The 26,072-nt window shown below is 40.7% G+C and overlaps 1 protein-coding gene and 1 long non-coding RNA gene across 2 annotated transcripts in view; both read left to right on the forward strand.

Annotated features, from left to right (window-relative positions):
• The window catches only part of poln (polymerase (DNA directed) nu), a 50,898-nt gene extending 26,161 nt beyond the window's left edge, over window positions 1-24,737 (forward strand). The window contains exons 16-23 of the mRNA XM_039822761.1: window positions 5,672-5,783; window positions 7,664-7,746; window positions 14,275-14,406; window positions 19,725-19,835; window positions 20,881-20,959; window positions 21,842-21,909; window positions 23,398-23,459; window positions 24,008-24,737. Coding sequence (XP_039678695.1) covers window positions 5,672-5,783; window positions 7,664-7,746; window positions 14,275-14,406; window positions 19,725-19,835; window positions 20,881-20,959; window positions 21,842-21,909; window positions 23,398-23,459; window positions 24,008-24,100 — 740 coding nt within the window. The 3' untranslated portion in view covers window positions 24,101-24,737. The remainder of the gene's footprint in view (window positions 1-5,671; window positions 5,784-7,663; window positions 7,747-14,274; window positions 14,407-19,724; window positions 19,836-20,880; window positions 20,960-21,841; window positions 21,910-23,397; window positions 23,460-24,007) is intronic.
• A 230-nt stretch (window positions 24,738-24,967) lies between these two features.
• On the forward strand, window positions 24,968-25,871 carry LOC120573211. The gene is made up of 3 exons (XR_005641662.1): window positions 24,968-25,016; window positions 25,673-25,758; window positions 25,843-25,871. It is a non-coding gene; the product is annotated as an uncharacterized LOC120573211 (long non-coding RNA).
• Window positions 25,872-26,072: the final 201 nt, after the last annotated feature.

Below are 26,072 nucleotides of genomic sequence, written 5' to 3' on the forward strand. Positions count from 1 at the left end.
AATGTTTAAAACAGTTACTTTGGATCTGTCCATTGTACTTAGAATGCAACTATGAAGTAAAGGTCACAGGCATAGACTTTAATCGTTGCACATGTTTTTATACAAATTAAGTTATTCTTGATTGAGGAGCAATTAGCTGCTCAGGCATGTCATTGCATTCACTGTTGACCCAGAGACCAACTAAACCTATGGGAGTGATTCAGCCTTGTGGAAAACATGTTTGACAACCTGCTTTGACAGCGACATGAGAGTCTGAGTTTTGGTATTGTATTGGATTGTATTTTTGTACTTGCACTTGCATCTCAAATCAGCATAGATGTTTTCCCATGGCTTGATTTGACTTTTCAAGTTTGTAACTTTGAAAAACCCTCTTATGCTGAGACAACCTCAGCTGGTATTAGAAGGTCATTCAGGGTGTACCGCAGGTCCATGCTGTGCAGACTGAGGGGAGAGCTGGGACACTGTCAGCCTGGAAGAGTTTTGTAGGGAACGCTGGGTGTCTGCTGGCCTTGACACTGTCACGCACTTACATAACCAGACAGATAAACCAGGGTTAGCAGGAGGACAGCAGCAGCAGCAGGATAAGAGCGAGGATCCCACATATACACACACAGCATGGCAGGGATTCACAAACACACACACACACACACCAGCAGGCAAGCACACAACCACAAAGGCACACACATGCACTTAGGCCAGGTTGCCATGGAAACAACCCCTTCCAGGGAGCCCTCGCCTAGTCACCCGTTTATGTCCTCCGATGTCCTTCGCAAACTGGAACAACTGCTGTGTGTGTGTGTGTGTGTGTGTGTGTGTGTGTGTGTGTGTGTGTGTGTGTGTGTGTGTGTGTGTGTTTTAATCTAAAATCAGTTTTCAGTGTCCCTAGAAAAAGTTCAACCAAGAGGCATGTCAACACAAATTACGTATCTAAATGTTACTTTCATGTCTGTAAAAGCATTGTGTGTGGGGGGGTATGACGCAGATTTGTCTTGAGTGTGTGTTGTGTTTATCGAACCAGCCCTCAGAAGAATCCAAAACATGGCTTAGTCTGTTTTACCAAAGATAAAACATACTATTCTTTTATTTTATATTTATTTCATTTTAAACAGCCTCCCTGTCCTCAAGCAACCTGTGTGTGTGTGTGTGTGTGTGTGTGTGTGTGTGTGTGTGTGTGTGTGTGTGTGTGTGTGTGTGTGTGTGTGTGTGTGTGTGTGTGTGTGTGTGTGTGTGTGTGTGTGTGTGTGTGTGTATTGCAATTGTCACCTCAGTTATTTTCTATTGGGAGATGTCTGCTGGTGTGTGGGGGCTGGAGCTGAGAGGAAAAAGAGAGGCTAGCCAAAATGAGAACAAAGGCAGGCCCAATTCCCTCATCGACCCTGTTAATTTTAGTTCAGCTTTTCCATTTTGTTTATTTTTTAACCCCTAGTCGATAATAAAGTAAGATAAATTTGATTTAAAAAAAATCCATACAAGCGTTGTGTGCAGCATTCGTAAAGAGCAACATTTGTTGTGTCAGTGGTGTGGTTATTAAAATAGCGAGGTTTTGTTTGTGCAATATATTGTATGTTTCTACTGTACAAAGGGGCTACTTGACAAATATCAATTAGCATTTTAAAAACACAGTTCATTTGTGCAACAGGATGAAGTTGTTAGCTAAAGGTTATTCAAAATGTTAACAGCAGTTGCATAATGTGCTTTGTTGTAATGATAGCAGTAATTTTGGAGAATTTCACTATGTGTAATGATGATATGTTGTTTTCACTTTCCCTAATATGGCCAAAAATCATTGCGGGTTTAACGATTGGTGAAAAAATGTATTTATACTGTTTATTCATCAAAGTAGAAGATTTAGTAAGATTTTACAAGTGAGATTTAATATAGCCACACTTTCCAATCCAAACACATTACGTATTTCAACAGTAAAGCAAAATTTGTAATACTAATACTGAGATTGAGACTAACAGCTGTTGTTCTGGAATAAATCCTGCGTTCAGTTGGAATTTTGGTCCAGTCTCTCCTCTTGTCCTCTGTGGTATTAGTTATTAAGTACAGGGTACATATAGCATTCATTTCTACCAGTTGACTTTAACTCTCACAATCCAGTTCTACCTAAATCCTTAGATTGCCTTGGCCTGTATGCTGATGAAATCATCCTTCCTGGAAGCCTCTCGAGACCAACCACAACACACAAGGGACATTTCATGTTCTCACTGTGCAGGTTTTAGTTGAGCTCTTAAGCTTTTATGCATAACCTTCATACTGTACTGCAAAGCATTACTGAGGGCTGTTCAGGATACTGTGGGTGACGGCATTAAAATGTATGACCCACGGCATAGCCCCCTCAATATCTTAGTATGCTCTCCAAGGAGCTAGTACCAATTTATTTATTGTTTTTAATACCTCTATTCTCAAGTAATACATGACCCTGCAAAGTGCTTTGTTAGGGCTACAACTAATGAGTGTTTTCATTACAGATAAATAGTTGTTATTTTAATTAAATGATTGCTCAATACATGATTTATAGAAATAATGACAAATACCATCAAGTGGCCATAACCCAGAAAGGATTAATTTTACCTTGTGTATTTGTTTGCAACGGTCAAAGTTTTGCAAGGGCTACAGATATTCAATTAAAATTGCCATTGATTAAGTTTTATTTAAATTTTTATTAAAGCGAGCAGAAAGCAATAATGGCTATTCAGTAAATTCATAGTTATACTAATTAATCTTACCTGGTCTAGCATCTACAGGTTAATCTACAGAGGAAGTTACTGTATGGATCAATACAAGGATTCTTGATTGTGGTGGTGGGGGTTTAATCACAGAGACTACCTCTGTTAGAAGGTGGCCTTGGAGAACACACACACACACTCACTCAAGATCACACTTTCGCATGTGTAGTCTCATATTATTAATTATCTCTCTCACTCTCTCTCTCTCTCTCTCTCTCTCTCTCTCTCACACACACACACACACACACACACAATCCTGGTCAGCAATATGTTTCTGAAGCTGCCGGCCATGCTTGGAGGAAATGTGATCTGACTCATAAAACATTGATGGGAGGATATCTTTAGAAACTTTTCCTTCATTGCTTACCTCACCATCACAACCCTACCCTGCTTTCCTTTCTTTATCCATCCCACTGGAGGCTCTCCCTGTCCCTTTTATCTTTTTCCTCTTCAATCTATGGCGGCTGACCTGGGTCAAACAGTAGCTGGTGTTCCTTTTAACCTGCGTTGTGAACTGAACAGCTGAGGAATTTTCTTCCTCTTTTCAGTAGGGCCGAATAATATGACCTGAAAACTGTATCAAAGTAAATTGTCAGATTTATCTCAATTATAAGAAATGTAAATAACTAACTTTAATGCTTCAGTGCATGATATTTCCCCCTCAAAATCCCATGCCCCCATCATTCTCTCTCTTCCCACATTAACAGAAACCTATTACAGCTGGTTGCTTCATCGTCACTGAGAGAAAGTCTCATTTTCCCCACCATCCATTTTGAGTCGTTTTTTCCCCACATTTGCCGGGTTTTATTTGATTTTGAAGTAGCCGAGCAGAGGAAGAGATGTGTCTTGAGTGAAATAGCAGTAATGGACTGTACTGCGGTTGCTTTGTAGGGGTTGATATGAGTGTGTGTATGTGTGATTACATCTTGAGAGATGTTTCAGTTTAGATCTGCCAATCTGACAAGAGAGCTAGAGTACCTGTGAGCACAGGATATGTCGCCCTAACACAATGTCCCCCGTCACAAAGACACGTGTGAGTGTCTTCTCTCTCCCATGTGTCAGTCCATATTTCTGTTTACAGAGTTGTCTGTTTGTGTGCATCTACAAAACACGCAGGGGTATTATAGTGTGCTGTTAGGTGAGACAGAGTTTCTGTCCGCCTATTTTGTAGATGTTTTGCTGTGTGTCCGTCAGTTTGTCGCATTTAAAGCCTCTGGTTATCTCTCTGCTTATGTAAGTCCCTTGGGCAAATTTCTAAGACAATTTGTTTTATGTCTGTCCTGCAACTTTACTGTCCTGAAATTGTGTCAGTCCTGCAGTTCCTATCCTATTTACAAATTGACCTCAACTGTTTTAATTCTTTAACAAAAGATGAAGAAGATATTTTAGCTTAGAAATTGTTTGGCAAAAATTATTAAACGTGATTCTAATCCCTTTTGCATATTATAAAGGTTTCTGCACGCGAAAGTCGCTGGACGACACCACTTTCTAAACGCAGCCATGCTGAGCAATACAGAGAGACTTGTGTGGAGCCGATAGTCTAGCTTTAGTCTTAGCTTTGTAGCAACTCATTTGGCAACGGCTTGGATGTAACGGGCATTTATTATTATAACAAAGTTACGCACTAAAGCTTTAAAGTCCTTGTTAAATGAAAAAAATGTGTTTTTTTTCACCTTTTAGTGAACTATTCCTTGATGTTTAGCCAGTAGGTGCAACATTTGCATTCACACAATCCTGAGGTCAATGTGAATAGTCACATTGAGGTTTAATATCAGCATTTATGTGCTTCCAAGGAACCTGACATTTCCTTAATAACCCAGCTTTACATGGATTTATGTGATGGCAGGGTTCGCTTACTGTGAGACGGATGTAGCAAATTAGATCCAAATGATGGCAATTCAGTCAGATCACATTGATGCATTCACAGAAGATCCTGTTGCAAGACCTATTATAGAGAATTAGGTGGATAAGATGCAGTAACATAATTGCAACATCATGTCAAAGAAGCACGGGCTCAGCTTATTCTTTTTGAAAATTTCCATGAAATATTTCTGTTTGTTTATTTGCACCCATATTAAAGTGCCCATATTATGAATTTTTTTTTGTCTCTGGTGCTTCCACACGCATACAAACTTGGAAAAAAATCCATCCATGCTGTTTTGAGTGAGATACGGTTTCTGAATGTAACCTGCCTTCAGTCTCCAGGTGAGCTGTTCAAAATCTGCAGGGCTTTCTACGTCACTAGCCGAAACGAAGGGGCTAACCGTAGCATGCTAGCTCGTTCTCAATGGAAAAACACTGTTACAACACACACTAGTTTACCATAATCTACAAAAGAACTACTTACATGTCCCTGTTCTGCAGGTATTCCACGTAAAGTTGGAAGTGCGCCCTCGTTTAGAAGAAGTCTCCCGGCTAATCCTGCCTTGTAACTGACCAAAGTTGTTTAAACAGCTAGCTAGCTGATATGATCCTTACCTAGCTATGCATGTGTGACTGCCAACAAAGATGTTACAGCAGTGAGATGTCTCACTCTGTAGCTAAAACAGAGACCTGAACACAGGGTGAAAAGAGGAGCTGCAGCAATGTGCAGTACAACAAAAATATGGTGTTTTTTTTAAATTAAACCATGTAAACCTATTCTGGTACAACCTCTAAATACAATTATGAACCTGAAAATGAGCATAATATGGGCGCTTTAAAGAAATAGTTTGACAATTTGGCAAGTACTCTTATTCCCTCTCTCGATCGAAACCACTCTCATGTCTTAGAGTGGTATCGATCGTTTTATCTAATTCTTGACAGGAAAGCAAATAAGTCTTTTTCCGCAAATCTCAATGTTGTGATTGGATGATGATGATTTTAGATGTGACATTAAGAAGGTGTGTGTGCGGGTGTGTGCGTGCGGGTGTGTCTGTGTGCGGGTGTGTACGTGTCAGACTTCTGCCAGGTGGAGCTGCGTCTGTTGGCTCACCTCTCCTCCGACCCTGAGCTGCTCCGCATTTTCACCAACCCGCAGGCGGACGTCTTTACCATGTTGGCCTCTCAGTGGTAGGTCTCTCACACTCTCACACACACACACACACACACACACACACACACACACACACACACACACACACACACACACACATGAACAGCTTGCCAAGGTGAGTGTTGATGCATGTGTGTCTCCTAACAGTAACACGTAACAGCAACAAGCACATTTTATGGAAGGCTAAGACAAATGTAGAAGCTTTCATTAAATGATAAATTAGGTGATTCAAACTTCCAGTTGGTCCCCCACAGTGTTCCAAGAACGGGGTGAATGCTGCTGTAACCATCTTTCCCGCAAATACCCTTTGATTTTGTTTTCCAGTCCAAAAAAGACCCTTGATCATTATTGAACCATAACGGTGCAACAAGGCTCTAAATAAATTAGTTAAATAAGTAAATTAGTGTCCTGTTTTTCTTTGGGCCCTCTGCAGTCTACTCAGTGGTTAGATTGAAGAGATTTTTCAGTCCATAGTATGCTGATATTCCCTGATAAAATTCCAATAGTACTAACCCTAGACTTACCACCTATTTCTATTGTGAAGTTTTAAGAATAGCTTTGCTAAAGCGACACGCTTGTTGATTAGAGCTGATTAGTTGTCAACTATTAGTTGTCATTTTCTTCTATTCTAATTCAACTGTTGTTCAGAGGAATCTGTATCTTTCTGCCCCTTCAGTTGTCAGTCTGGTTGAACCATTGTACAGTGTTTTTCACCATGTACAAAACATTACTTTTTTTGCAAACTCTGCAACCAAAATAACATCTAAATGCAAAAGAATATATTTAAAATATAGAGTAGTCTCCTCAGACTTCTGGCTGTATCGAATCAAACTTTTGTGGCAGGAGATTACAAACTTTTGAACAGTAGTGTACCAGATAAAAGAAAAAGTAGATTAATGCCTTGCCTGCAGGAGGCAGTGAAAACCCAGAATGGATTTCCATCAACTAGATGCACATTGAAAGGAAATGCTCCCATTCGAGTCACCCACTGGAGGTTATAGGTTAACCATAATTTACTTTAACCTGGCATTTAACAGGGAGAGAGAGGCATTGCAAGTGCAATCACTTCAATCAATCAAGAGTCCTTATCCTGAGGCTACAGGCATCAAGACATCTGACATCATGAAACTCTGGAGTCTTGAAGCTCACCAGATACGGTTTTAATTTGTGTGTGTGTGTGTGTGTGTGTGTGTGTGTGTGTGTGTGTGTGTGTGTGTGTGTGTGTGTGTGTGTGTGTGTGTGTGTGTGTGTGTGTGTGTGTGTGTGTGTGTGTGTGTGGTGGGGGTGCCGGGTACTCTCTCAACACTGATCAGCAGTGGCAGCTCCCAGTCAGCCCCTCCAGAAATGCCACTTTGCAGACGTGTCCTCCTGCCCTGTCTGATCCGCAGTACTACGGCTGTCTACGAGTCACATTACATAACTGTCTCTGTCTGTCTGTCCATTCCTGCCTCTTTCTCTCTCCTCCTGTCTCTGTTCTTATCTGTAGTCCCTCTGTCTCCTTGTACTTTATGTCCTTTTAACCTCCATATCTCACATAGCTTCTCTCTTTATTTCCCTTTTTGTTCTTGTAGTGATTTTTCTGCTCTCCTTTTCTGTCTCCTCCCTCTCTGTGTCACTTTTCTCTCTTTTCTACCTTCTCTGTGTCCCAAGGTTGTCCCCGGTATCCATTGTATAATATATATATTTTTTTATATACATTGGTCAACCAAGGACTGCATTTGCATATTTCCCTTAAAAAAAAAACTTAATTTTAGCTTGTACCATCAGTTAATTATCCAACTGGGTTTGAATTTGATTTTCGAACAAATCTTTTGACCATTTTGTTCTCCCCTGAAATATTTTAATGTAGTATAGAATCAAACACGTCTCTCTCAATGTGTTTATCTTTGTCACTCAGGAAGGGGGTGAGTGAGGGTGAGGTGACTTCTGAGGATCGGGAACATGCCAAACGTATTGTCTACTCTGTTGTGTACGGGGCAGGTAAGTACACACACACATACACGCAGTCACACTCTCACAGATGAACATACAGATTCATTAATCAACTGGACAATTTACTTGTATTGTCAAAATTGTGGTTCATTGTGTGAAGAGGGTAAATGTAGCAAAAGATATCAATCAGAAACAAAACAGAAAGAGGAGGAGGAGGGAAGAGATTGCAGTATCATAAGATTTAGGTTATCTTTCAACAAAGATGCCCAGGGATTTCTGCTGGGATAGCATTTTTTCATGGCGTGGATCACATTCCTGATTCCATAGGGCGGGCAGGGATGAGGGGTAGGCGGTGGAGGCACAGGAAAAGATAAAAATAGAGAGGAAGATGAATGTATAATACACTGATGTGGCCCAAAAAGAGACTTGTCTGTGTCACTTGTGACCCATTTTTGTTTCACACACATGTGTATGCTCTTGTGAAAACACACACATACACACACACACACACACACACACACACACACAAGTCAAGAGTCAAGTGCGTGAACCTGATGTGGACATGTGTTTGGGCATACAAAACAAGAGCATGTGCATACAGCTTTCACCTGTGTGATAAAGAGAGGTTTTGATAACTTTAGAGTCTGTTGTCAAAACTGCTATTATACCAGACTGTAGCACCTTTTCAAAACACAGTTAATCATACATGTCTCATTTATGTATGACTGCCGTACCTGCATGGCTTCTGCTGTACAGTGTTCTGTGCTCATTATTTTCATATTTAATATACAGTACAGGCCAAAAGTTTGGACACACCTTCTCATTCAATGTGTTTCTTTATTTTCATGACTATTTACATTGTAGATTCTCACTGAAGGCATCAAAACTATGAATGAACACATGTGGAATTATGTACTTAACAAAAAAGTTTGAAATAACTGAAAACATGTCTTATATTTTAGATTCTTCAAAGTAGCCACCCTTTGCTTTTTTTGATAACTCTGCAAACCCTTGGTGTTCTCTCAATGAGCTTCATGAGGTAGTCACCTGAAATGGTTTTCACTTCACAGGTGTGCCTTGTCAGGGTTAATTAGTGGAATTTTTTCCCTTATTAATAAAAAAAGCAAAGGGTGGCTACTTTGAAGAATCTAAAATATAAGACATGTTATCAGTTATTTCACACTTTTTTGTTAAGTACATAATTCCATATGTGTTCATTCATAGTTTTGATGCCTTCAGTGAGAATCTACAATGTAAATAGTCATAAAAAAATAAAAGGAAACTCATTGAATGAGAAAGTGTGTCCAAACTTTTGGCCTGTACTGTATATAGTTATCTCTATAAACTTTAGGTACATCGGGACATTTTTTAGGGAAAATCTGAATCAAAAATGTTATATCCTGTTTAAGAAACTGTGGATACTTTAGTGTATGTCATGCATAAAAAAGTTTTGCTGGTTCATACAGCTTTCATACCTGAGGTGTCGATGTTATTGTATGTGTTTAACTGAATTTGACATGTATGAGTACTGATGTTCACTTAGTGGGCATTCACACAGCCTGTGTTGGCTGTCAGACGGTGCGGCAAAAACGCAGGTCTTTCTATTCATTTTGAATGGGGGTAGTGCGTTTAGGCTGTAGCGGGGTTTGGCAGGCCTTCAGCGAAAAGTTGAAACCGACTAAAGTCTACTTGTGCTACATTGGGGGGTTAAAGAACCCAACAGGACGTCACACAAATGGGCCGTTTAATTGACCACTGTTTTTCTGTCTAAACACAGCCTTACTTTAAAGTAAATGATCAGTAGCCTATACATGGGCTGTATTTGTGGTATACAGCTAAATAGATTGCACTAGTGACCTGAAGCGCATGGTTTGCATGAAGCTTGGGAACTGAAGTGGCTGACCACAACAACCAATGAGGCAAATGTGTAAAAGCCATTCATTTGAGACATGTAGGGGGGCATGGGATGCATGCAGTGACAATTCATAAAGCAAAAGGTCAGTGCTAAAAATGCTGAGAAAATATGGAGTGCGTAAGGAGATGTAAATGAGAGCAACAAAGTGAGATGCTGAGAGAGGAAATGTAGGCTAAAAGCAAACAAGACGGGGGAGGTGGTGAAGCAGAGAGTAATGTAGGGGAAAGGGGAAGAGTGGGTGGGGCTGGGAGTAAGGGCCGGGACACATCAGGCCGATTATCGGCCGTTGGACAGTCTGGCGAGGTCAGTGACTCAAATCTGTTCGGTGTGTCCCGTGCCGTCTTCCGTCTGGGGGGCTGTCAGCGTACATTTTGGCCGACCTGACATGTTTCGACCTGACATGTTCATGTTTCAGTGAACTATTTTAGTACGATATGAGATCATATTCTGAACGGCCGCCATGACAGTCTGGCTTTGAATTTCCGGAGAAAACAAACCCATGTGACGCGTTCGTCCAATCAGCTGCCGGTTTTCATTTCTTGGGCAACATTACAGATTAGTTCAGCCTGCTGTTATAGAGATGTATTACGTCTCGTCTCCTCTCGTCTTTTTGGTCTGTTCTGTGGCAGTTTTTTGGACCTCGGGGACGCGACTGATCATATCGACGGGGTTTTCTGTCAATGGTCGGCCGTCGGCTATATGTGTCCCGGCCATAAGAGGGAAATGAGAGGAGGAATAGAAGGAGCTCCTGATCAGTATGTAGACGGACAGCTATTCGCGGTAGGGCTCGGCAGTGTATCGACTTTATAAGGTATATCGATATATTTTCAAACGAGATATAGTTATATAATCCATTTCTACCGTAAAGAATCCATTTCTATCTTCTCTCACACTCTCCGCACCCCCACTTGCTTACAGGTTCTCCTGCAACATGGAGGGAGACACAGCGCCGGTCCACACTGCTGACATCTGCCTACAGTTTTATTTTTATTTGCACAGCTGCATATTTTGTTAAGTAGGAGAAGAAAACCTGTAATTACTAAATACTAGTAAATACTAGTGTTTCCACTAGCAATGTTCTGTTGTGGTGGCCGCTGCGGCTAAAAACTCTATGAAAAAGAAAAAGCATTAGTTACTGGATCTAACGTTAACTTTGACATACAATATGTAACACAGATGACCTGCCGATGCGCATTTAACCTGCGCTGGACCCATTCATGTGAGTCAGCTGTCACTCTGTGAGCAGAGAATCCAGTCCGCAGTGTAGTTTAGACACTTCACTGATAAACTAGGGAATTTAAAAGTAACAATCAGCTTCATGATCAAAGAAAGATTTTGTATCTGATTCTGTTCACGTTGTTTAAACAACTGAAGGAGCATTCTCAGAGATAAGCCTGTTTGTTTCTAATATAGGGCCTATATTAAATTGCCTATATTATATGCTATAATATAATCTATTTTTCATTTACTGTACATATGTTGCAGCTGTATATTTACAAACAGGGAAGGAAACCCTGTCTTTGCATTTTATTTTAATCACAGTCACTTAACAGAAGGATGTGTTGCCATGGATACCAAATACTAAAAGGAAGCTTTGTTCGCAAGACAATAATCAAATAAGGGGGGAGGGGCAGAGCAATGCTATGGAGTCATGAACACACACACAAACACACACAGACATACAGACATACAGTATATATATATATATTCAAATGGGTCAACTAATAAAGTAGGTGGTGAGACAGAGGTATAATCTGCAGTGGGAAAATAAAGAGAAGGAAATGGAAATGATAGAGGTTAACTGGTTACTTTTTTATTTTTTTCAAAGGGACATATTCCCGCAACTGTGTACCTGCCACACAGACATACATGCCAACTCAAATTAATTCAGATGTCTTCATCTGCTCCAAGGCTTTTTTTATTTTATCCTTATTCTTAATACAAAAAACATATCCATCTTATATCTATCAAATATTCATTGGGGTGCCATTTTGCCAGCAAAAACACTTGAATACAGTACTTAAAGCGTAACTCTCGCCAAAATGCAACCTAGGGTCTTTTTGTGAATGTACCCGAGTCAAACTTTAGTTTAAAAGCATATTTAGGACGGAAGCGCCACTTTTAAGATTTACCGTATTCTCGTTTTTCGGTCAAAGGGCCTTTTGAATGGGTTAGAATACGGTAAATCTTAAAAGATGCGTTTCCGTCCTAAATGTGCTTTTAAACGAAAGTTTGACTCGGGTACGTTCACAAAAAGACCCTAGGTTGTATTTTGTCAAGAGTTACGCTTTAAGGGTAATCTTGTCCAAGTCAACTTTTAGGAACTAAGAATTAGAAGTCAACCTATTATTCTGACTAAAACTTTATTTTAAGTGTTTTTATATTGATTATTAAAACATTAAATTGATTTGATTTATTTGCAGCATTCTCATAGATATTTTATTAGTATGTGTTTTCTCGGATGATTTTTCACACTGGCTTATGATACTGCAAAAAATACTCCCTGTCCCCCCTGCTAACCTTCCTACCAGCTCTCAGCTATTTGGCGTAACATTATTCATCACCAACCACACATTAGCACACACCCCTTAGAGCTCCAAACCACAAACACACACACACACACACACACACAGTAACAGTGTCACTCTTTAGCTCATCCTCTACACGCCTCTATCGATCTGTTCGTCACCTTGTAGCCCGCTCCTTTACTCTTGTTACAAACTATACACCTTTAACACTTCCTGGGAAAGCACGTCTATCTTCACTCAACACACACACACACACACACACAAACACATCTCTTGCCCTGATTCTGCCCCACCCTCCTTTTATATTGTCTTCTTCAATCTTTCACCCTTCATTTGGCTCTACTTTTTCTCTTCATTTCTTTTATCTTCTGGTCCAGTCTGTCCTCTGTTCACTCGCCCCCTTTCAACTTTCTTCTCTTCTCCTGGCCTCTCCTATCTCTTTTCACACTCTTCAATCAGTCATGATAAAGGTAGTTTTGCTCGATTTAAATTCACTGGTTGTTCATTTGTCGGCTCAAGGTCTTTAGCAGTTAGGTCATTCGCAATGCAGATCATCACAGAAAATAGATATTAAAGGTATAGTTTGACATTTTGGGAAACATGCTTAATTGATTTTCCTATCGGGAATTAAATGAGAAGATTGATGCCATTCTCATATCTGTATGATAAATATAAAACTGCAGCCGGCTAGCATAGCTTAGCACAAAGACTGGAAACGAGGGTACAGCTAGTCACTAATTAACACGTTATATCTTATTTGTTTGATCCGTACAATAGAGTTTAGATTCTCTGCCCGAGCCCGAGCCCGGCCGGGCCGTTATTTTCCGCCACTATCCTCGGGCCGGGCCGGGCCCTTGATCAAGCATTTGTGGGTTTTTTTTAATCATTACTTTAGCCTAATTGGGTGGGGAGAAAGCTATGCCATAATCAGAACTTGTATCTATATAGGCTATATTTAGGCCAAAGTAACAAATGTGTCCAAAAAGTTACACAAGTTGGACTACAGTTACAAAATGCAGCAGTTAAGCATCTTGTAATCATGGAATTTCTCGCCCACATACACCGCTGCGGGCTGTATTGGGATCTTAAGCGGAACAGGAGCTTGAGGATGTAAAGAAAAAAAGAAAAAGGAGAATTACCTTTGAGCAAGTTTGGAGGAAAGTCGGAGGTATAGAACCATTTTAAACAAGTTGTGGGAAGTGACAACATATGTGTCGGCTTTGTTGAGTACATTAAGTGCGGCCGCTGTTCGCCTATGACAGCAAATAAAACGGAGAAGTGGATGATGAACAGACACATGAAGCAGGCTCGCCATGGCAGAAAAGATGATACTCAGCCTTCAACGTCCTCTTTTGTTACTTCTCCAAGCATAGGCTGCCCCTGAGGGCGAGGCAAGCCCTCCCAGAGAAATAGCCTACGTTGAGTTTTTTTTTTACGTTTCTTCATTCAGATCCATTTGCGATCCGTTCCATTCTGAATAAACAAACAGTACAGTTTACATGCTTCGCTCTTGTTGCATTATTCATTAAGATAATTTTAAACAGATTTCTGCAGTTCAAACAACTCTGAATTGTAGTTGAGAACGTCAGTTATGACGGCCCACGGATTAAAAAAGTGTCGGGTTGAAATCGGGCTCGGGCTCATAATTCCAGTTAATGTGTCGGGCCGGGCCGGGCCGGGCTCGGACACAACGTGCACGGGCTCGGGCTGGGTCGGGCTTGATTTTTTGGGCCCGATCTAAGCTCTATCGTACAAATACTCAAGTGTAAAAACGACACATTGCAGTGTTATTGGGGGTTATATGCCAGGTACAGTAACTTCCTACAGTCTAACCATCTGCAATAAAGCAAATAAGTGTATTTCCCAAAATGCAACACTATTCCTTTAGCATACTTCAGATATTGCCAACTTTTTAGCTAACTCTACTAACACTTATTTGTGTGTGGAAGATAATAAATCAATGAGGAAGTTGTAATCTAGGACACAATGAATTATCATGGCTAATAATTATACTTAATCATAGGCTACTATTTATGTTATATCTGCATGACATCAATGTCTCCCTTGTAACTTCTCTCCCTGATGTAAGCTTGCATAGTTAAATACTAGTTAGCCAAATGCTGTTCTCTGCAGGTCGTGAGCGTCTGTCGGGGATCCTTGGGGTGAGCGCTGAGCAGGCCAGCCGATTCCAGGACAGCTTCCTGCAGACCTACAAAGAAGTCCATGCCTTCATCCAGAGGACCATCCAGCAGTGCCACAAACAAGGTCTGTGTACATTCAAATTCCCATTGTGTATCCCATATAGCCTAAAGCATTGCCTCAAGGTTATGTTGAGTCATTGGAGAAATTCAATAGCAAAATGTTTATGTATAGGATTAAAGGTTAGGGTCAGAATCAAAGCTAAGGTAAGGGAAACTAGGGGTTAATGTTAAGGATTACAAACCGGAGAAGTCAGCAACATGTCCCCACAAACATAACAAAAGAGTGTGTGTGTGTGTGTGTGTGTGTGTGTGTGTGTGTGTGTGTGTGTGTGTGTGTGTGTGTGTGTGTGTGTGTGTGTGTGTGTGTGTGTGTGTGTGTGTGTGTGTGTAGGTTAGGGCCTGCACTTTTGACATACACTATATAGTTTGAATTTCTTAGGTGTTCACACATACACCCACACTCTCTTTGGATTTGTGTGTGTTTGGCTGAGGAAGAAGAAGATGTGCTTGCATTGGCAGGAATGAGACAAACTGCCGTGGGTCAATGCGTAAGGGGGACGAGGTGGATGGTGGGTGGGCTGACAAGGGGCTGATGGTTCAGAAGGGACACTAAATTTATATTCGGACTGAACTGCCAACACTGCACACCTGAGACCTCATTGCAGACAGTACATGAGCCCAGTGTCGACAGGCGGAGGGATGAGGTCAGTCTGCGGCAAAACAGATCCTCCAACCTTTAACACTGAGGCCTATGTTTGGGTTAAAACCTCAGCCTCAGGTTTGGTATCCAATCCCATCTTAACTTTATCTTATGTGTGCTGTGTCAGCTTTTCCCTGTCTAGTAAAAGCATGTAAAAAGTCAACAGTTAAATTATAAGCCAGTTACACCCCAATCAAATAGTAGTCTCTGTGAGAAAGAGCCAATTGTATCAGTACTAACAAATGCCACTTACGCTCAGGCTTTTTTTGCATTCAAAACTGGATCATTATTCATTTTATCTTTGATAACACTTACTGTATAAATTAACCTTGTTTTGTAGTAAACATTGTCAGCTGAGATGGCGTATACCTTTGTCACAAACACTGACCCCACACAGAAAGGTGATCATCCATCACCCCACAGCAACATATCACCGGTGACACTCCCCGCTCATTGCTTTCCCTTTTCTCCGTTTCCTAATTGAAGCCTAATGGACTCATTCTTCCAAAATGCTGTGTACAGATCACCGTGTATGTGATGTTGCGCCACACAGTCGGCTTTAATTCAGCTCATCACCATCGTTATCGTCCCATCGGAGACAGTGCCGGAATTTATTTTCCCCACTCGCCCCACACTTTGTCTTGCTGTCCTTCAGTCTGTTTATCTCACTCTTTCACTTTGTTTCTTTTCTGTGTCTCCTCTCTTTTTTTCCATGGTCCTGCCTATCTGTCTCTCTTCCTTTTACTCCTCCTCATCCAATCACTGTTTTCATATCTCTTTTCCATTTGTCTCTTCCCTCATTTCACAGAAGAAATTTACAGTAGCTGATCGATAAAATAGTCCTCTGTAACCTGTGCTGGCTTAGGGGATATAAGGTATCACACTAGATGGCTGTTTTAGCTGTGCTGTGACTCAGGCAGCAGAGATTAATTCATGTCTGGGCTCCTCGTCCACTCTGCACATCCCTGAGTTTATAGTTGATTGGTATCTGATACAGCAATATTTTGTTCAGAACTTTTGGATGCTGGCAGGCTGAGCAGAGATGAGGTGAACAGTGCAGGTTCAGCTACTGTCATATTTGTTGAAAATGTATTGGACAGGGCAACATGAATGTGAGGTCAGTATCACAATGTGGGTGTAATAGCAGAGAGAGGAGAAGAGAGTAAAAAGGCTTTGGATGTAATGGGGGAAGAATAACATAAAAGTAATAACCCAGAAGAAATGAGCCAAAGATGAGGACTAAAATAGGAATATTTTGATAGTTTCTTTTTATTATATACACTACAATTAATTACTTTATAGCCATATCTACCATGACTGCGCTTTTCTGAATGGTCCATGCTCGCTGTCCTTGATATTAAAATGAGATAAAGCCATCACACTGGGTAAGCCTGTCCTGTTGTTTTTTATATCAAATAAAGACTGCCTGAGATATAAAGACAAAAAACCAGCCAAGTCTTCTGAAGGCCACAGCAGACACAGGGAAGCCTAGATCTGCATAGACCCTGCTGTGCAAACACTCACTCATAAACACATCCTAGCTCTGATGCACAGTCAAATTGTTCATGCCCATACTCATGCAGATATTTCAACTGCAGATTCTTGCACACAGTGGAGCTGGCAAAGGCTTGTCATTAATAATGAAGGGATTTGCAGTTTAGCTGTTGCTTCAGCCTTTTATGCTCTGTCATGGATAATGGTCCGCACAAATGGCAGCAACACTGAGCTATGTGGGCAGCTTCAGTTCAAACACCACACACACTGATGATGAGAAAAGTCAACTTTTGTTCTCTGAAATGATATTATAATTAAGACATATATTTGCCAGTGAATATTACTAATTTGTCATTATGGGTGCTGAGATATACAAAAGAAATTACATTTTCTTACCAGTCTTACTTTCCAGTATACTAGGCAATTTCACAAAAATTAATTTGACAGTAACAATAAAAATGTTTTTTCAATGTCTATATATATTACAATATGGCTCATGTATACAAAACTACATAAAAACTAACCAAATTGATGTTCAGTGTAATGAACTGTGTTCTGCTGTTGTCCTTTGCATCAGACCAAACATAGACCTTTAAGCCCCTTGGTTTCAAATTTTAAGAAATTAAGTGGCTGTAAATAATATGTTTTATAATGATAATGTATCAAATGACAATGTAAAAGGGATCACTCGTAGCAATGAACATACAAAGAATTATCACCTGAATCTTCAGCTCCCATTAGCGTTACGGAGCTTTATAGTGAGTTTCTGCTCATCTTTTAGCTGTCTGGTCGCAACTTTACTGTTTTCGTTCTCCCTCACTGCTCTCATAGCGCCATTTCCGGTCACAGCAGACAGCTGTTTTCAGCTAAAAAGCTCTAAAACCCCACTGTGCACTACCTGCTCAGCACCAAACAGCATACCGACAAAAGTAGCGATTAGCTGGTGACCATATTAGAGCATTTAGCAGCTAAAGAGTCAGATATTTCCCTCAGGAGTTGGTAGTGACCAAAAACAGAGCTAAAAGATAGTGAATATTAAGCTCCAAATCAATGATAATGTTGCTCTGTAACAGCTGGATGTGTAAATAAGCAACTTTTATTAACACTAACAAGTTCACCATAACAACTTAAAAGGTAATGAAAAACATTAACATTCTTAAGTGTGTTTAACACTTAGATATACATTTTGATTTTGATTTAAATATTGCTAAATCCCAAATGGTGCATGGAAGTGCAAGACTAACTTGGCTGTATAAGGCCAGATCACTCAGTAAAAAAGCTGATTGAGAATAGGTTGTCAGTGCCTTTAATAACTAATTTTGTTAGTTTTTAATTATAACTTGCTTAACAGAATTTTGATAAACAATGAAACTATATCATCAGTACAATACCACCAAAAGTTTATAAATGTACTAAACGTACTTCTGCTTTCTCCACACTAACAGCCTGAACTTGAACAGCACTGTGTCGCTGACTTAAAAAGCTGCCGATTGGGTATGAAAAACACACACATTCCAGTGTGATTCACATAACTGTCCATGGTTGGAAACAACATTTGTGTGTCACAAAGTAGACCTCACATCCCTGTCCTTGGGCCCCAGAGCAAAGGTCACATTCCTGGTGAAAAGGTCACACGCATGTGTCATGGGTTAATTCACAGGGAGTAGAAGGTTTTTGTGTTTGTTACTGTCTGTTGTGCGCTCATTTCCTACACATTTATGCTTGTGTCCGTGATTGTATGTGTGTCTTCTGGGAAGAGGGTCATTCAGGTTCCATACCCTGGTTGGCTTTCCTCATAGTAAGGGATACTAGAGGGATTTAGCTGTAAAGCCTGCTCTATTGTCCAGCTGGTGGAATGTACTGGTCCAGTTTGTGTGTGTGTGTGTGTGTGTGTGTGTGTGTGTGTGTGTGTGTGTGTGTGTGTGTGTGTGTGTGTGTGTGTGTGTGTGTGTGTGTGTGTGTGTGTGTGTGTGTGTGTGTGTGTGTGTGTGTGTGTGTTGCATACCTGCATTTCATGATGTGTGTGTTTGGGTATAATGTGTGCATCACGTCACTGCACATTCTTGTGTTGCCTTCTAATGTGTGTTTGTGTGACTGTACTGGGAATGTGAATGTGTTTCTCTTTGCTTTTGTATTTGAATCATGTGTGTGTGTGTGTGTGTGTGTGTGTGTGTGTGTGTGTGTGTGTGTGTGTGTGTGTGTGTGTGCGTGCATGTGTCATTGTAAACCCACTGTTACCATAATCATCTATAATGCTTTTTCAACAAATTACTTTTCATGAAACTGTTCTCTTCAAATCTGTAGCTTTAGTTCTGCTCAGCGTGTCATTATGCATGAGTCACTTGCCTGAAAGGAGTTCAGAAATGGTAGAGTGTTTTCATCCACAGACTGATGAGTTATAGGCCAAAACTTAATAAAGACTTTGGATGAGCATCTTCCCCTTGTATGTTTTAAAAGGTGGAACTACACCAGTTTTATACCTGTCTGTTTCTGTCTGTTTAGACAAGCAAATATCAGAAGAATGTCTTAAAAAAAAAAAAAGATATAACAGTTATACCAGATTCTATGTTATATAATAATAATGTTAATATTTTGCATTATATTATACAAGACATGCTTTATATGTATAACAATAATTCAGCAAGATGCAACATCTACACAAGCAAGTTCACAAATATCATTTCAGTATAACTCTGTTTCTCATTTAATAAACATGACAATTCAACATGGGGGAGAGGGAGATGGATAGGTAACTGAAGGTCACATTATATTTTTATTCTTATTATTTGCACACAATATTAAGTCTTTTATTCCTTGCATTAGGGATTAGCGACATGGCCCTAAAACAGTATCACAATATTTCAGGGTATATCTGCAATAATTATATTTTTAACTATATTTTATTAATTAATTATAATGAATTAATTATTAATTTCAAGAACATACAATTGCAACAAAATAAGTGTTATGAATAGTAAAATAAATATAATAAAATATACAGTTTTATATGTCAGCAAAATGTAAACCGTTTGCCTTCAAATATTCAGTAAAAACAAAATAAATCTATCTCTCAGCCCTCAAAGACAGATTTGCTCAAACTAGACTGAAGGCATGATCGCACCTCGCATACATTCTTCAGAATTATAACTGTTAATTATTAAATGTATTGTGTTTTTGCTTTTGTTTAGGGTATGTGCTCTCCATCATGGGTCGTCGACGCACCCTCCCTAACATCAACGCCCCCGATTGGGGCATCCGCATGCAGGCTGAGAGGCAGGCAGTCAACTTTGTGGTCCAAGGTAGGATGACAGACATGTCTGTGTGATAGCGTAGGCTTGTCTGTAATCTTATTGTTTTACTTCTAATGATCAGGAAGTGGCAGTTGTTTGAAACTAGCTGTTTGTGGGGAAAGTAAATCACTATAACACTATTTAATACCTTTAATATCTTACCTTACAGCTCATTTAATCCTTAGTCAGCTTCTTCAGTTTAGCTTTCTAACCACTGCCTGGCCTACAGGCCTTTTGCTGGCTAAATCTATTCATCCTCTTGAGTACCCCTTTGCAACTGTGTGGGACTTTTGGCACTTTTCCATTACATGGTACCTGCTCAACTCGCTTCGACTCTACTCGCCTCGACGCGCTGTGCGTCCGTTTTCCATTGCAGATTTTAGTACCACCTCAGCGTGGCTGGTGGTCATAGCGACTGCCGTGGGCGTGGCTTAGTAGCGTTGCTTTAATGGCTTTTCCCCGACTCATTTCCTGGTTCTCCGTCTCCGTAAACAACATGATATCAAAGAGATAGTTAACGTTTACTGCTCCAGATTTCCCACCGTGGTCAGAAAGAACAGGGGAGTCACTTTGTTTCCCTCACATATATATGACTCTAGAGTCGCTACTCGCTGCGGAGCTAATCGCCATCACTCTCTCACTTCTCCCTCGCTCACCAGCTCCCCACACACACACATCACACATGCACACACCAGCGCACAAGTATAAACATCAGGCCACTTGTATGCTACGGAGAAAGCTCTGCGTGGAGCCTCCGTCAGCAAAAAAACACCGCTGGCTAAACTATTTAAAAATGCCATCTCTCGCTAGCAATGCAGTGATCAGTGACGATTCTTTCCGACCAGTCAGCAGCCTGCAGGTTTTCACGTCACCTTTTCGGCTCGCTTCAGCTCGCTTGGAACCTCGACTGAGGTGGTACTAAAAAAAGTATCTGTTAGCGGGTACCAGGTACTTTTTTTGTAATGGAAAACCAAAAAAGGCGAGTAGAGTCGAGGCGAGTCAAGCAGGTACCATGTAATGGAAAAGCACCATTTGTTTGTGTATGTGTGTGCAGGTTCTGCTGCTGATCTCTGTAAGATGGCCATGATCAGAATCTTCAAGCTGGTCTCCTCTTCCAGCTCACACTCTGCCAGGTACAACCATTCAACATGGGGCTAGTGACTGAAGACACTCATATTATGAGCCATTTTTCCCATGTCATACCTAATGTAACAATATGTCCTTCACTCTCTCCCATCATTCAGCAATAGAGTTCTCTCAGATGATTGCTGCTGTTACCAAAGTATACTAGAATTAAATGAGTATGTTGGGTGAGCAGGATGCAAAGTACAGGGAGGACTTACTTGAAGCCCGCATGGTGGCATGTTGATGAAGATGCCGCAATATTAGTAGTAGTTGAAGTAGGCCTGTACCAAATAGTTTGAGGCTTCAAAGCTTCTTTCATAATGTTGACATTGGAATTCTAAATCAACATTCGATTGCTGACCAGCTCTTTTTTTTTTCATGTTTATTAATTATAACTGGTATTTCTGCTCAGTTCAGCACAAAAGATTAGGCTGTATGAAGATTGTTTCTGTGCTCAAACATTTCCAATAACTCCAGAGCATTGTTTCTGTCATAGCATAATGTTGCTATAAGGCTAAGGGTGCGATCATCATTATTTTATACCCTTATTTGATTAGCCTGCTGCCTACATGTATTTATGTTGACGAAACTGAGAAAGAATATTCATTAAAGAAAGTTGATTTAATAAAAAAAGACTAACTCATTTAATCTGATCAATCACATCATTCAAATTGAGGATTTTGTTCAAGGAGTTATTTTTATTTTTTATTTTATTTTTTGGGTGATGACGTCCTAAAATATGACAACAGATATTTAAAGCTCAATTCAAAAAGCTCAATCCAAGTTTCGAATGAAAAAAAAAAAAGACATTTGGTACAGCCCTAAATTGAAGTTATAGTCTATCAGTAGTTGGTGTGTTTATACATTTTTGAATGTGTTTGTAACTGTAGGCTGATAGCACAGCTCCACGATGAGCTTCTGTACGAAGTGGAGGACTCCCAGGTGGAACAGTTTGCAGGTGAATTTTCAACTTCCAATATCAGTGATCAGATATTTCCCTTGTATCAAATACCCATGACCTGTGACGCCAAGTATTTGTAGAGTGAAGAATACTGTATGTAAATAGTATAAATGCTTGAAATGTGTTTTAGACATTAAGGGCCCTATTTTAACGATCTGAAACGCAAGTAGCTTTGTGGGCGGATCTCTGGCGCTGTTGCTATTATAACGGCGGGATAAATGAGTCTTGCGCCCGACGCAAATCTTAAATGGGTTGGTCTGAAGTAGCTAGGTGTGGTTTGGGCGTAACGTGAAAATAACCAATCAGAGCGTCATCTTTCATTCCCTTTAAGAGCAGGCGCGCTTGTTCCATGGCGGATTCCTATTATGACGGCGGATTTGCCTGGCACACGCCAGCGGGAGCTGTCCGGGATGCGGCAAAGTAATAAATGCCTGTCTTGGCCGGGTGGCGATATTGCTGCGGCCTCTCGGGCGCATCTCCTCAAGTCTGAAGAGGATTGCTGCAGCCATGGAGCGTGGGCCTCCAAACGCACCACCTGCACCTGTTGTGCCCCTTCCTCCTCCCCCCCCACTCCATCTCCGTCCACCCGCTCCATCAGGAGCGCATCGCGCATTATTCCCGGACCAGATTCCGCCGGAGTGTCCAATCCCACCGTAGTTCAACATTACGTCTCCTTAAGTCCTCTAATATTTCCTCATTTATGTCACATCCATGATTCATGGAAATGTGTAAATCACAACAAGCCACAAAGAATGCTGCGACTTTTTGAGGACTGTACTGTAAAGTGCCTCCTGACCTATCCAAACACCTGAAGCGCATTTTCAGTAATATTTTCCTTTGTAATTATGTATGGTTTGCAAAAATGGGAACTGCTGCGTCCGTGTAGATGAGAGAAGTGTATGCGCGTTGTGCACACGCTACATTATGGCCAAGCATTCGTCCCTAAAATAGCATCTGAATAACGCGCTACTGACTTTAGACTAGCGCCACTGACTTTAGACCAGGTTTTTCCTGGTCAGTGGCGGAATTGTTTTCTGAAACTGCAAAATAGGACCACGTAACGTTTGCGCCGGAACACGCCTCCTCTTTTCGCTGAACCGCCCCCAGGAGTGCAAATACATTCCCTAATTTACCGACGTGCGTCTGTGGAGGGAAAAGTCCGCTGTGCGTCGGTTACAAAATAGGAATGATACATGCGTCGCGTCAGTGTACAAAGGCAATTGCGCTGAGTGCAAGATAGGGCCCTAAGGCTTGTTTTGGTAAATTCATGACAATTCGTGACAATGTTACAGTTCAAAGAGAACTCCACAGATTTAGCATTGCATCAAACAATGTCCGACTCACGATGGCCAGTTTTATTTTTTAAATGATCAAAATCGATGCAGCATATTTTTTTCACACACATTCTTCTTCCTTGTCAAAACCTGCACCTACATTACCTACAATGCAGTGACTCTACATGTTTGTGCATGTACTTTGGTGTAGATCTGGTGAGGAGCACCATGGAGTCCCTTCAGCACATTGACCATCTAGGAGTCCATCTTAAGGTGAGTAAATGGATCCTGAAATTAAAATCATCCAGTGATATAATAGTGTCAGTTGTCGTGTCCAACCTTTGTTCAATCGTGGATACATACATAGTTTTTTTGCCACGGGACCCAGGCAAATGGAGGTGTACACAATAACAACATGGTCCAAGAAATAGGCACATGGAGTATTCAAAGTCTTTGCTTTTACTTGCACGTGTTGTGGTTGAAACTCATACTTCTTAAGTAGAGTGCATGATATTATGCAGATATTTTACCCATCAACCCACACTTTTTAATTTTAAGACTCAGAAATCATCTTTACTGCTTTTTCAATAAAACAAATATTTACTCAGTGGACTACTGACTATTGTAATGCAGACAACAAGCCACAGGGCATGACATCTACACATGTATGCTGACACACTGACACCTTTCTCTTTTACTGTGTGTGTGTGTGTGTGTGTGTGTGTGTGTGTGTGTGTGTGTGTGTGTGTGTGTGTGTGTGTGTGTGTGTGTGTGGTGTGTGTGTGTGTGTGTGTGTGTGTGTGTGTGTGTGTGTGTTCCAGGTCCCCCTGAAGGTGGCAGTCTTCAGTGGCAAGTCTTGGGGATCCATGTCTGAGCTTAACATCCCTCCAATGTCTCCCTCTCTTTCTCTTTAAGTCCTTCCTCTTTTTGCTCTTTTTGCGCTTTCTATCTTTCTCCCCCTTTCACCACCTCTGTTGCTTCTTCTACCACCTGTATCGAATACATTTTACAATATTTTCTTGCTCTGCTCCCTCTCCCTCTTGGTTGTGTCTTTCTGCCTCTTCTTAATTTCTTGTTACATTTCTTTCTCTTGTAGTCTTTCTGTTTCACTCAGTCTGTCTCTCCCGCTCTCTTCACGTGTCCTGCATCCACATTGCTATGGAAACCAGGCAGCTGCAGCTCCTTCCAGCTCCCAGTTCTTGCTTTCACTCCATCCGTATCCGGGGGCAACGGCAGGAGCCAGAGACTGGATCGCTCTTCTTCTCCTTCCTCCTCTCCTCTGTTTTCACACTCTTATTAAGACCAATGCTGTTTTCTCTGCCGTGTTGCCAAGGTGAATCTCCACATTTGAGAGAGTGCTTGATATTTATTGGTTCATAAAATGTGTTGTATGATTTTTTTGTAAAAAGGCATAGCGTTGATCTACTGTGTACCTGCAATTTGGTGTACTGTGTTCTATAGAAAACATGCTTGTATTTATTGTTTTGATGCTTTGTGCAGAATAATTCTTGCTTTGAGGTTCCCACTTGATAAACCCAATGACTCTTCTCACCCAGTTTCATTTTCTCATGCAGGTTTTATTCTTTGTACACTAGGCACTAATCCTTAATGAATTCTTCAAACTAATTTGCACATTACATTTTAGAGCATTTTTAGAGGTGATGCTCTTATTAACAGAAGCGTAGAATACTTGAACAAGCATAATTATCTTGAATTTAAACAAATGTTACAAATGAGTTTTAAATCATAGTTCCCTGACAATATTCCTTTCACCCTTAATTGACGATGATTCTACGGCGGGGGCAAAGAGCAATGGAGAGTCAAAAAAAGGTCAGTTGTATTCAGCAGATATTCTAATATTTTAATGCCATAAAGTCAGGATATTTTCAAGGACGATTTCTCCAATAAATCACCTTTTTGTTGGTTGCATTCAGCTGATTCAAAGATGATCTAATTTTGCTCAGCCATGTGCATCCAGCGCTTCGCTCTCTCCAGCTCATCATTGATCCACTCACTTGGCGCTAGCCCACTCTCCCCTTTGTCGTGTTGGTGCTTCTGTCACAGAAGACACATTCCACGAATGCTCGTACACAAGCATACACACACTTAAAAAACACACCCCTACTCTTTTTTTTAATCTACGCAGCCACCATGAAAGCACTCAGACACAATCACCGGCTTCCAGGCACACTGACTGACTTTCCTAGTCTCTGGCAGCCACAGCAAGGCTCTTTTGGCCCTTCCAATTAAGACCCTTTAAGCCTACAAAATGGGTCTAGGCAGAACCATACACCATTGTGACATTTAAAAAAAAAAAAGCCTAACCCCCATTACCTATTTAAAATGTCACCTCACGTTGGCTACTAATTATAGGAGTTGTCACTTTTTAGGTTGGTACAAAGGTGGCATGTGGGATACCCAGCAGATCTGCCAACAGTTCTGTCTTGTCATGTATTTATATTCCTCAAGTTTCCTTTCTTTTTCAGTGCAACAGCCCTTCCCTTTGCCTGTTGAACCCACTGACAGGAATGTGTTCTCCATGTGCTGTTGTGAGAGAAGCTTTTCTCACCAGGTCAGTTTGAGCAGTTCAAAACCAGAGCAATGGACAGTGTTATGGAAATCTGTCCTCTATTCTCTCATTGTTCTGTGGTTTTAGGGTTCACGGCCGTCCCGTCCCCCACCCTTTCAGAGGGGAGCGTGAGACTGGTATGTGACACAGTGAAATTTGGAGTAGTGGTGTTCAGAGTAGTTATGGAGGTAAAACAAAACTAATTTAAAAAAAACTGTTTAGTTGTATTCTATATATAGTCAATTGGAACATTTTCGTTTATTTCACCAGTTAAAATAATCTGGCAGCAAGGCATATTAGGGAGAGGAATAATTATT

The sequence above is a fragment of the Perca fluviatilis genome, chromosome 14 (genome assembly GCF_010015445.1).
Source record: "Perca fluviatilis chromosome 14, GENO_Pfluv_1.0, whole genome shotgun sequence".
In the NCBI taxonomy this organism is placed as follows: domain Eukaryota; kingdom Metazoa; phylum Chordata; class Actinopteri; order Perciformes; family Percidae; genus Perca; species Perca fluviatilis.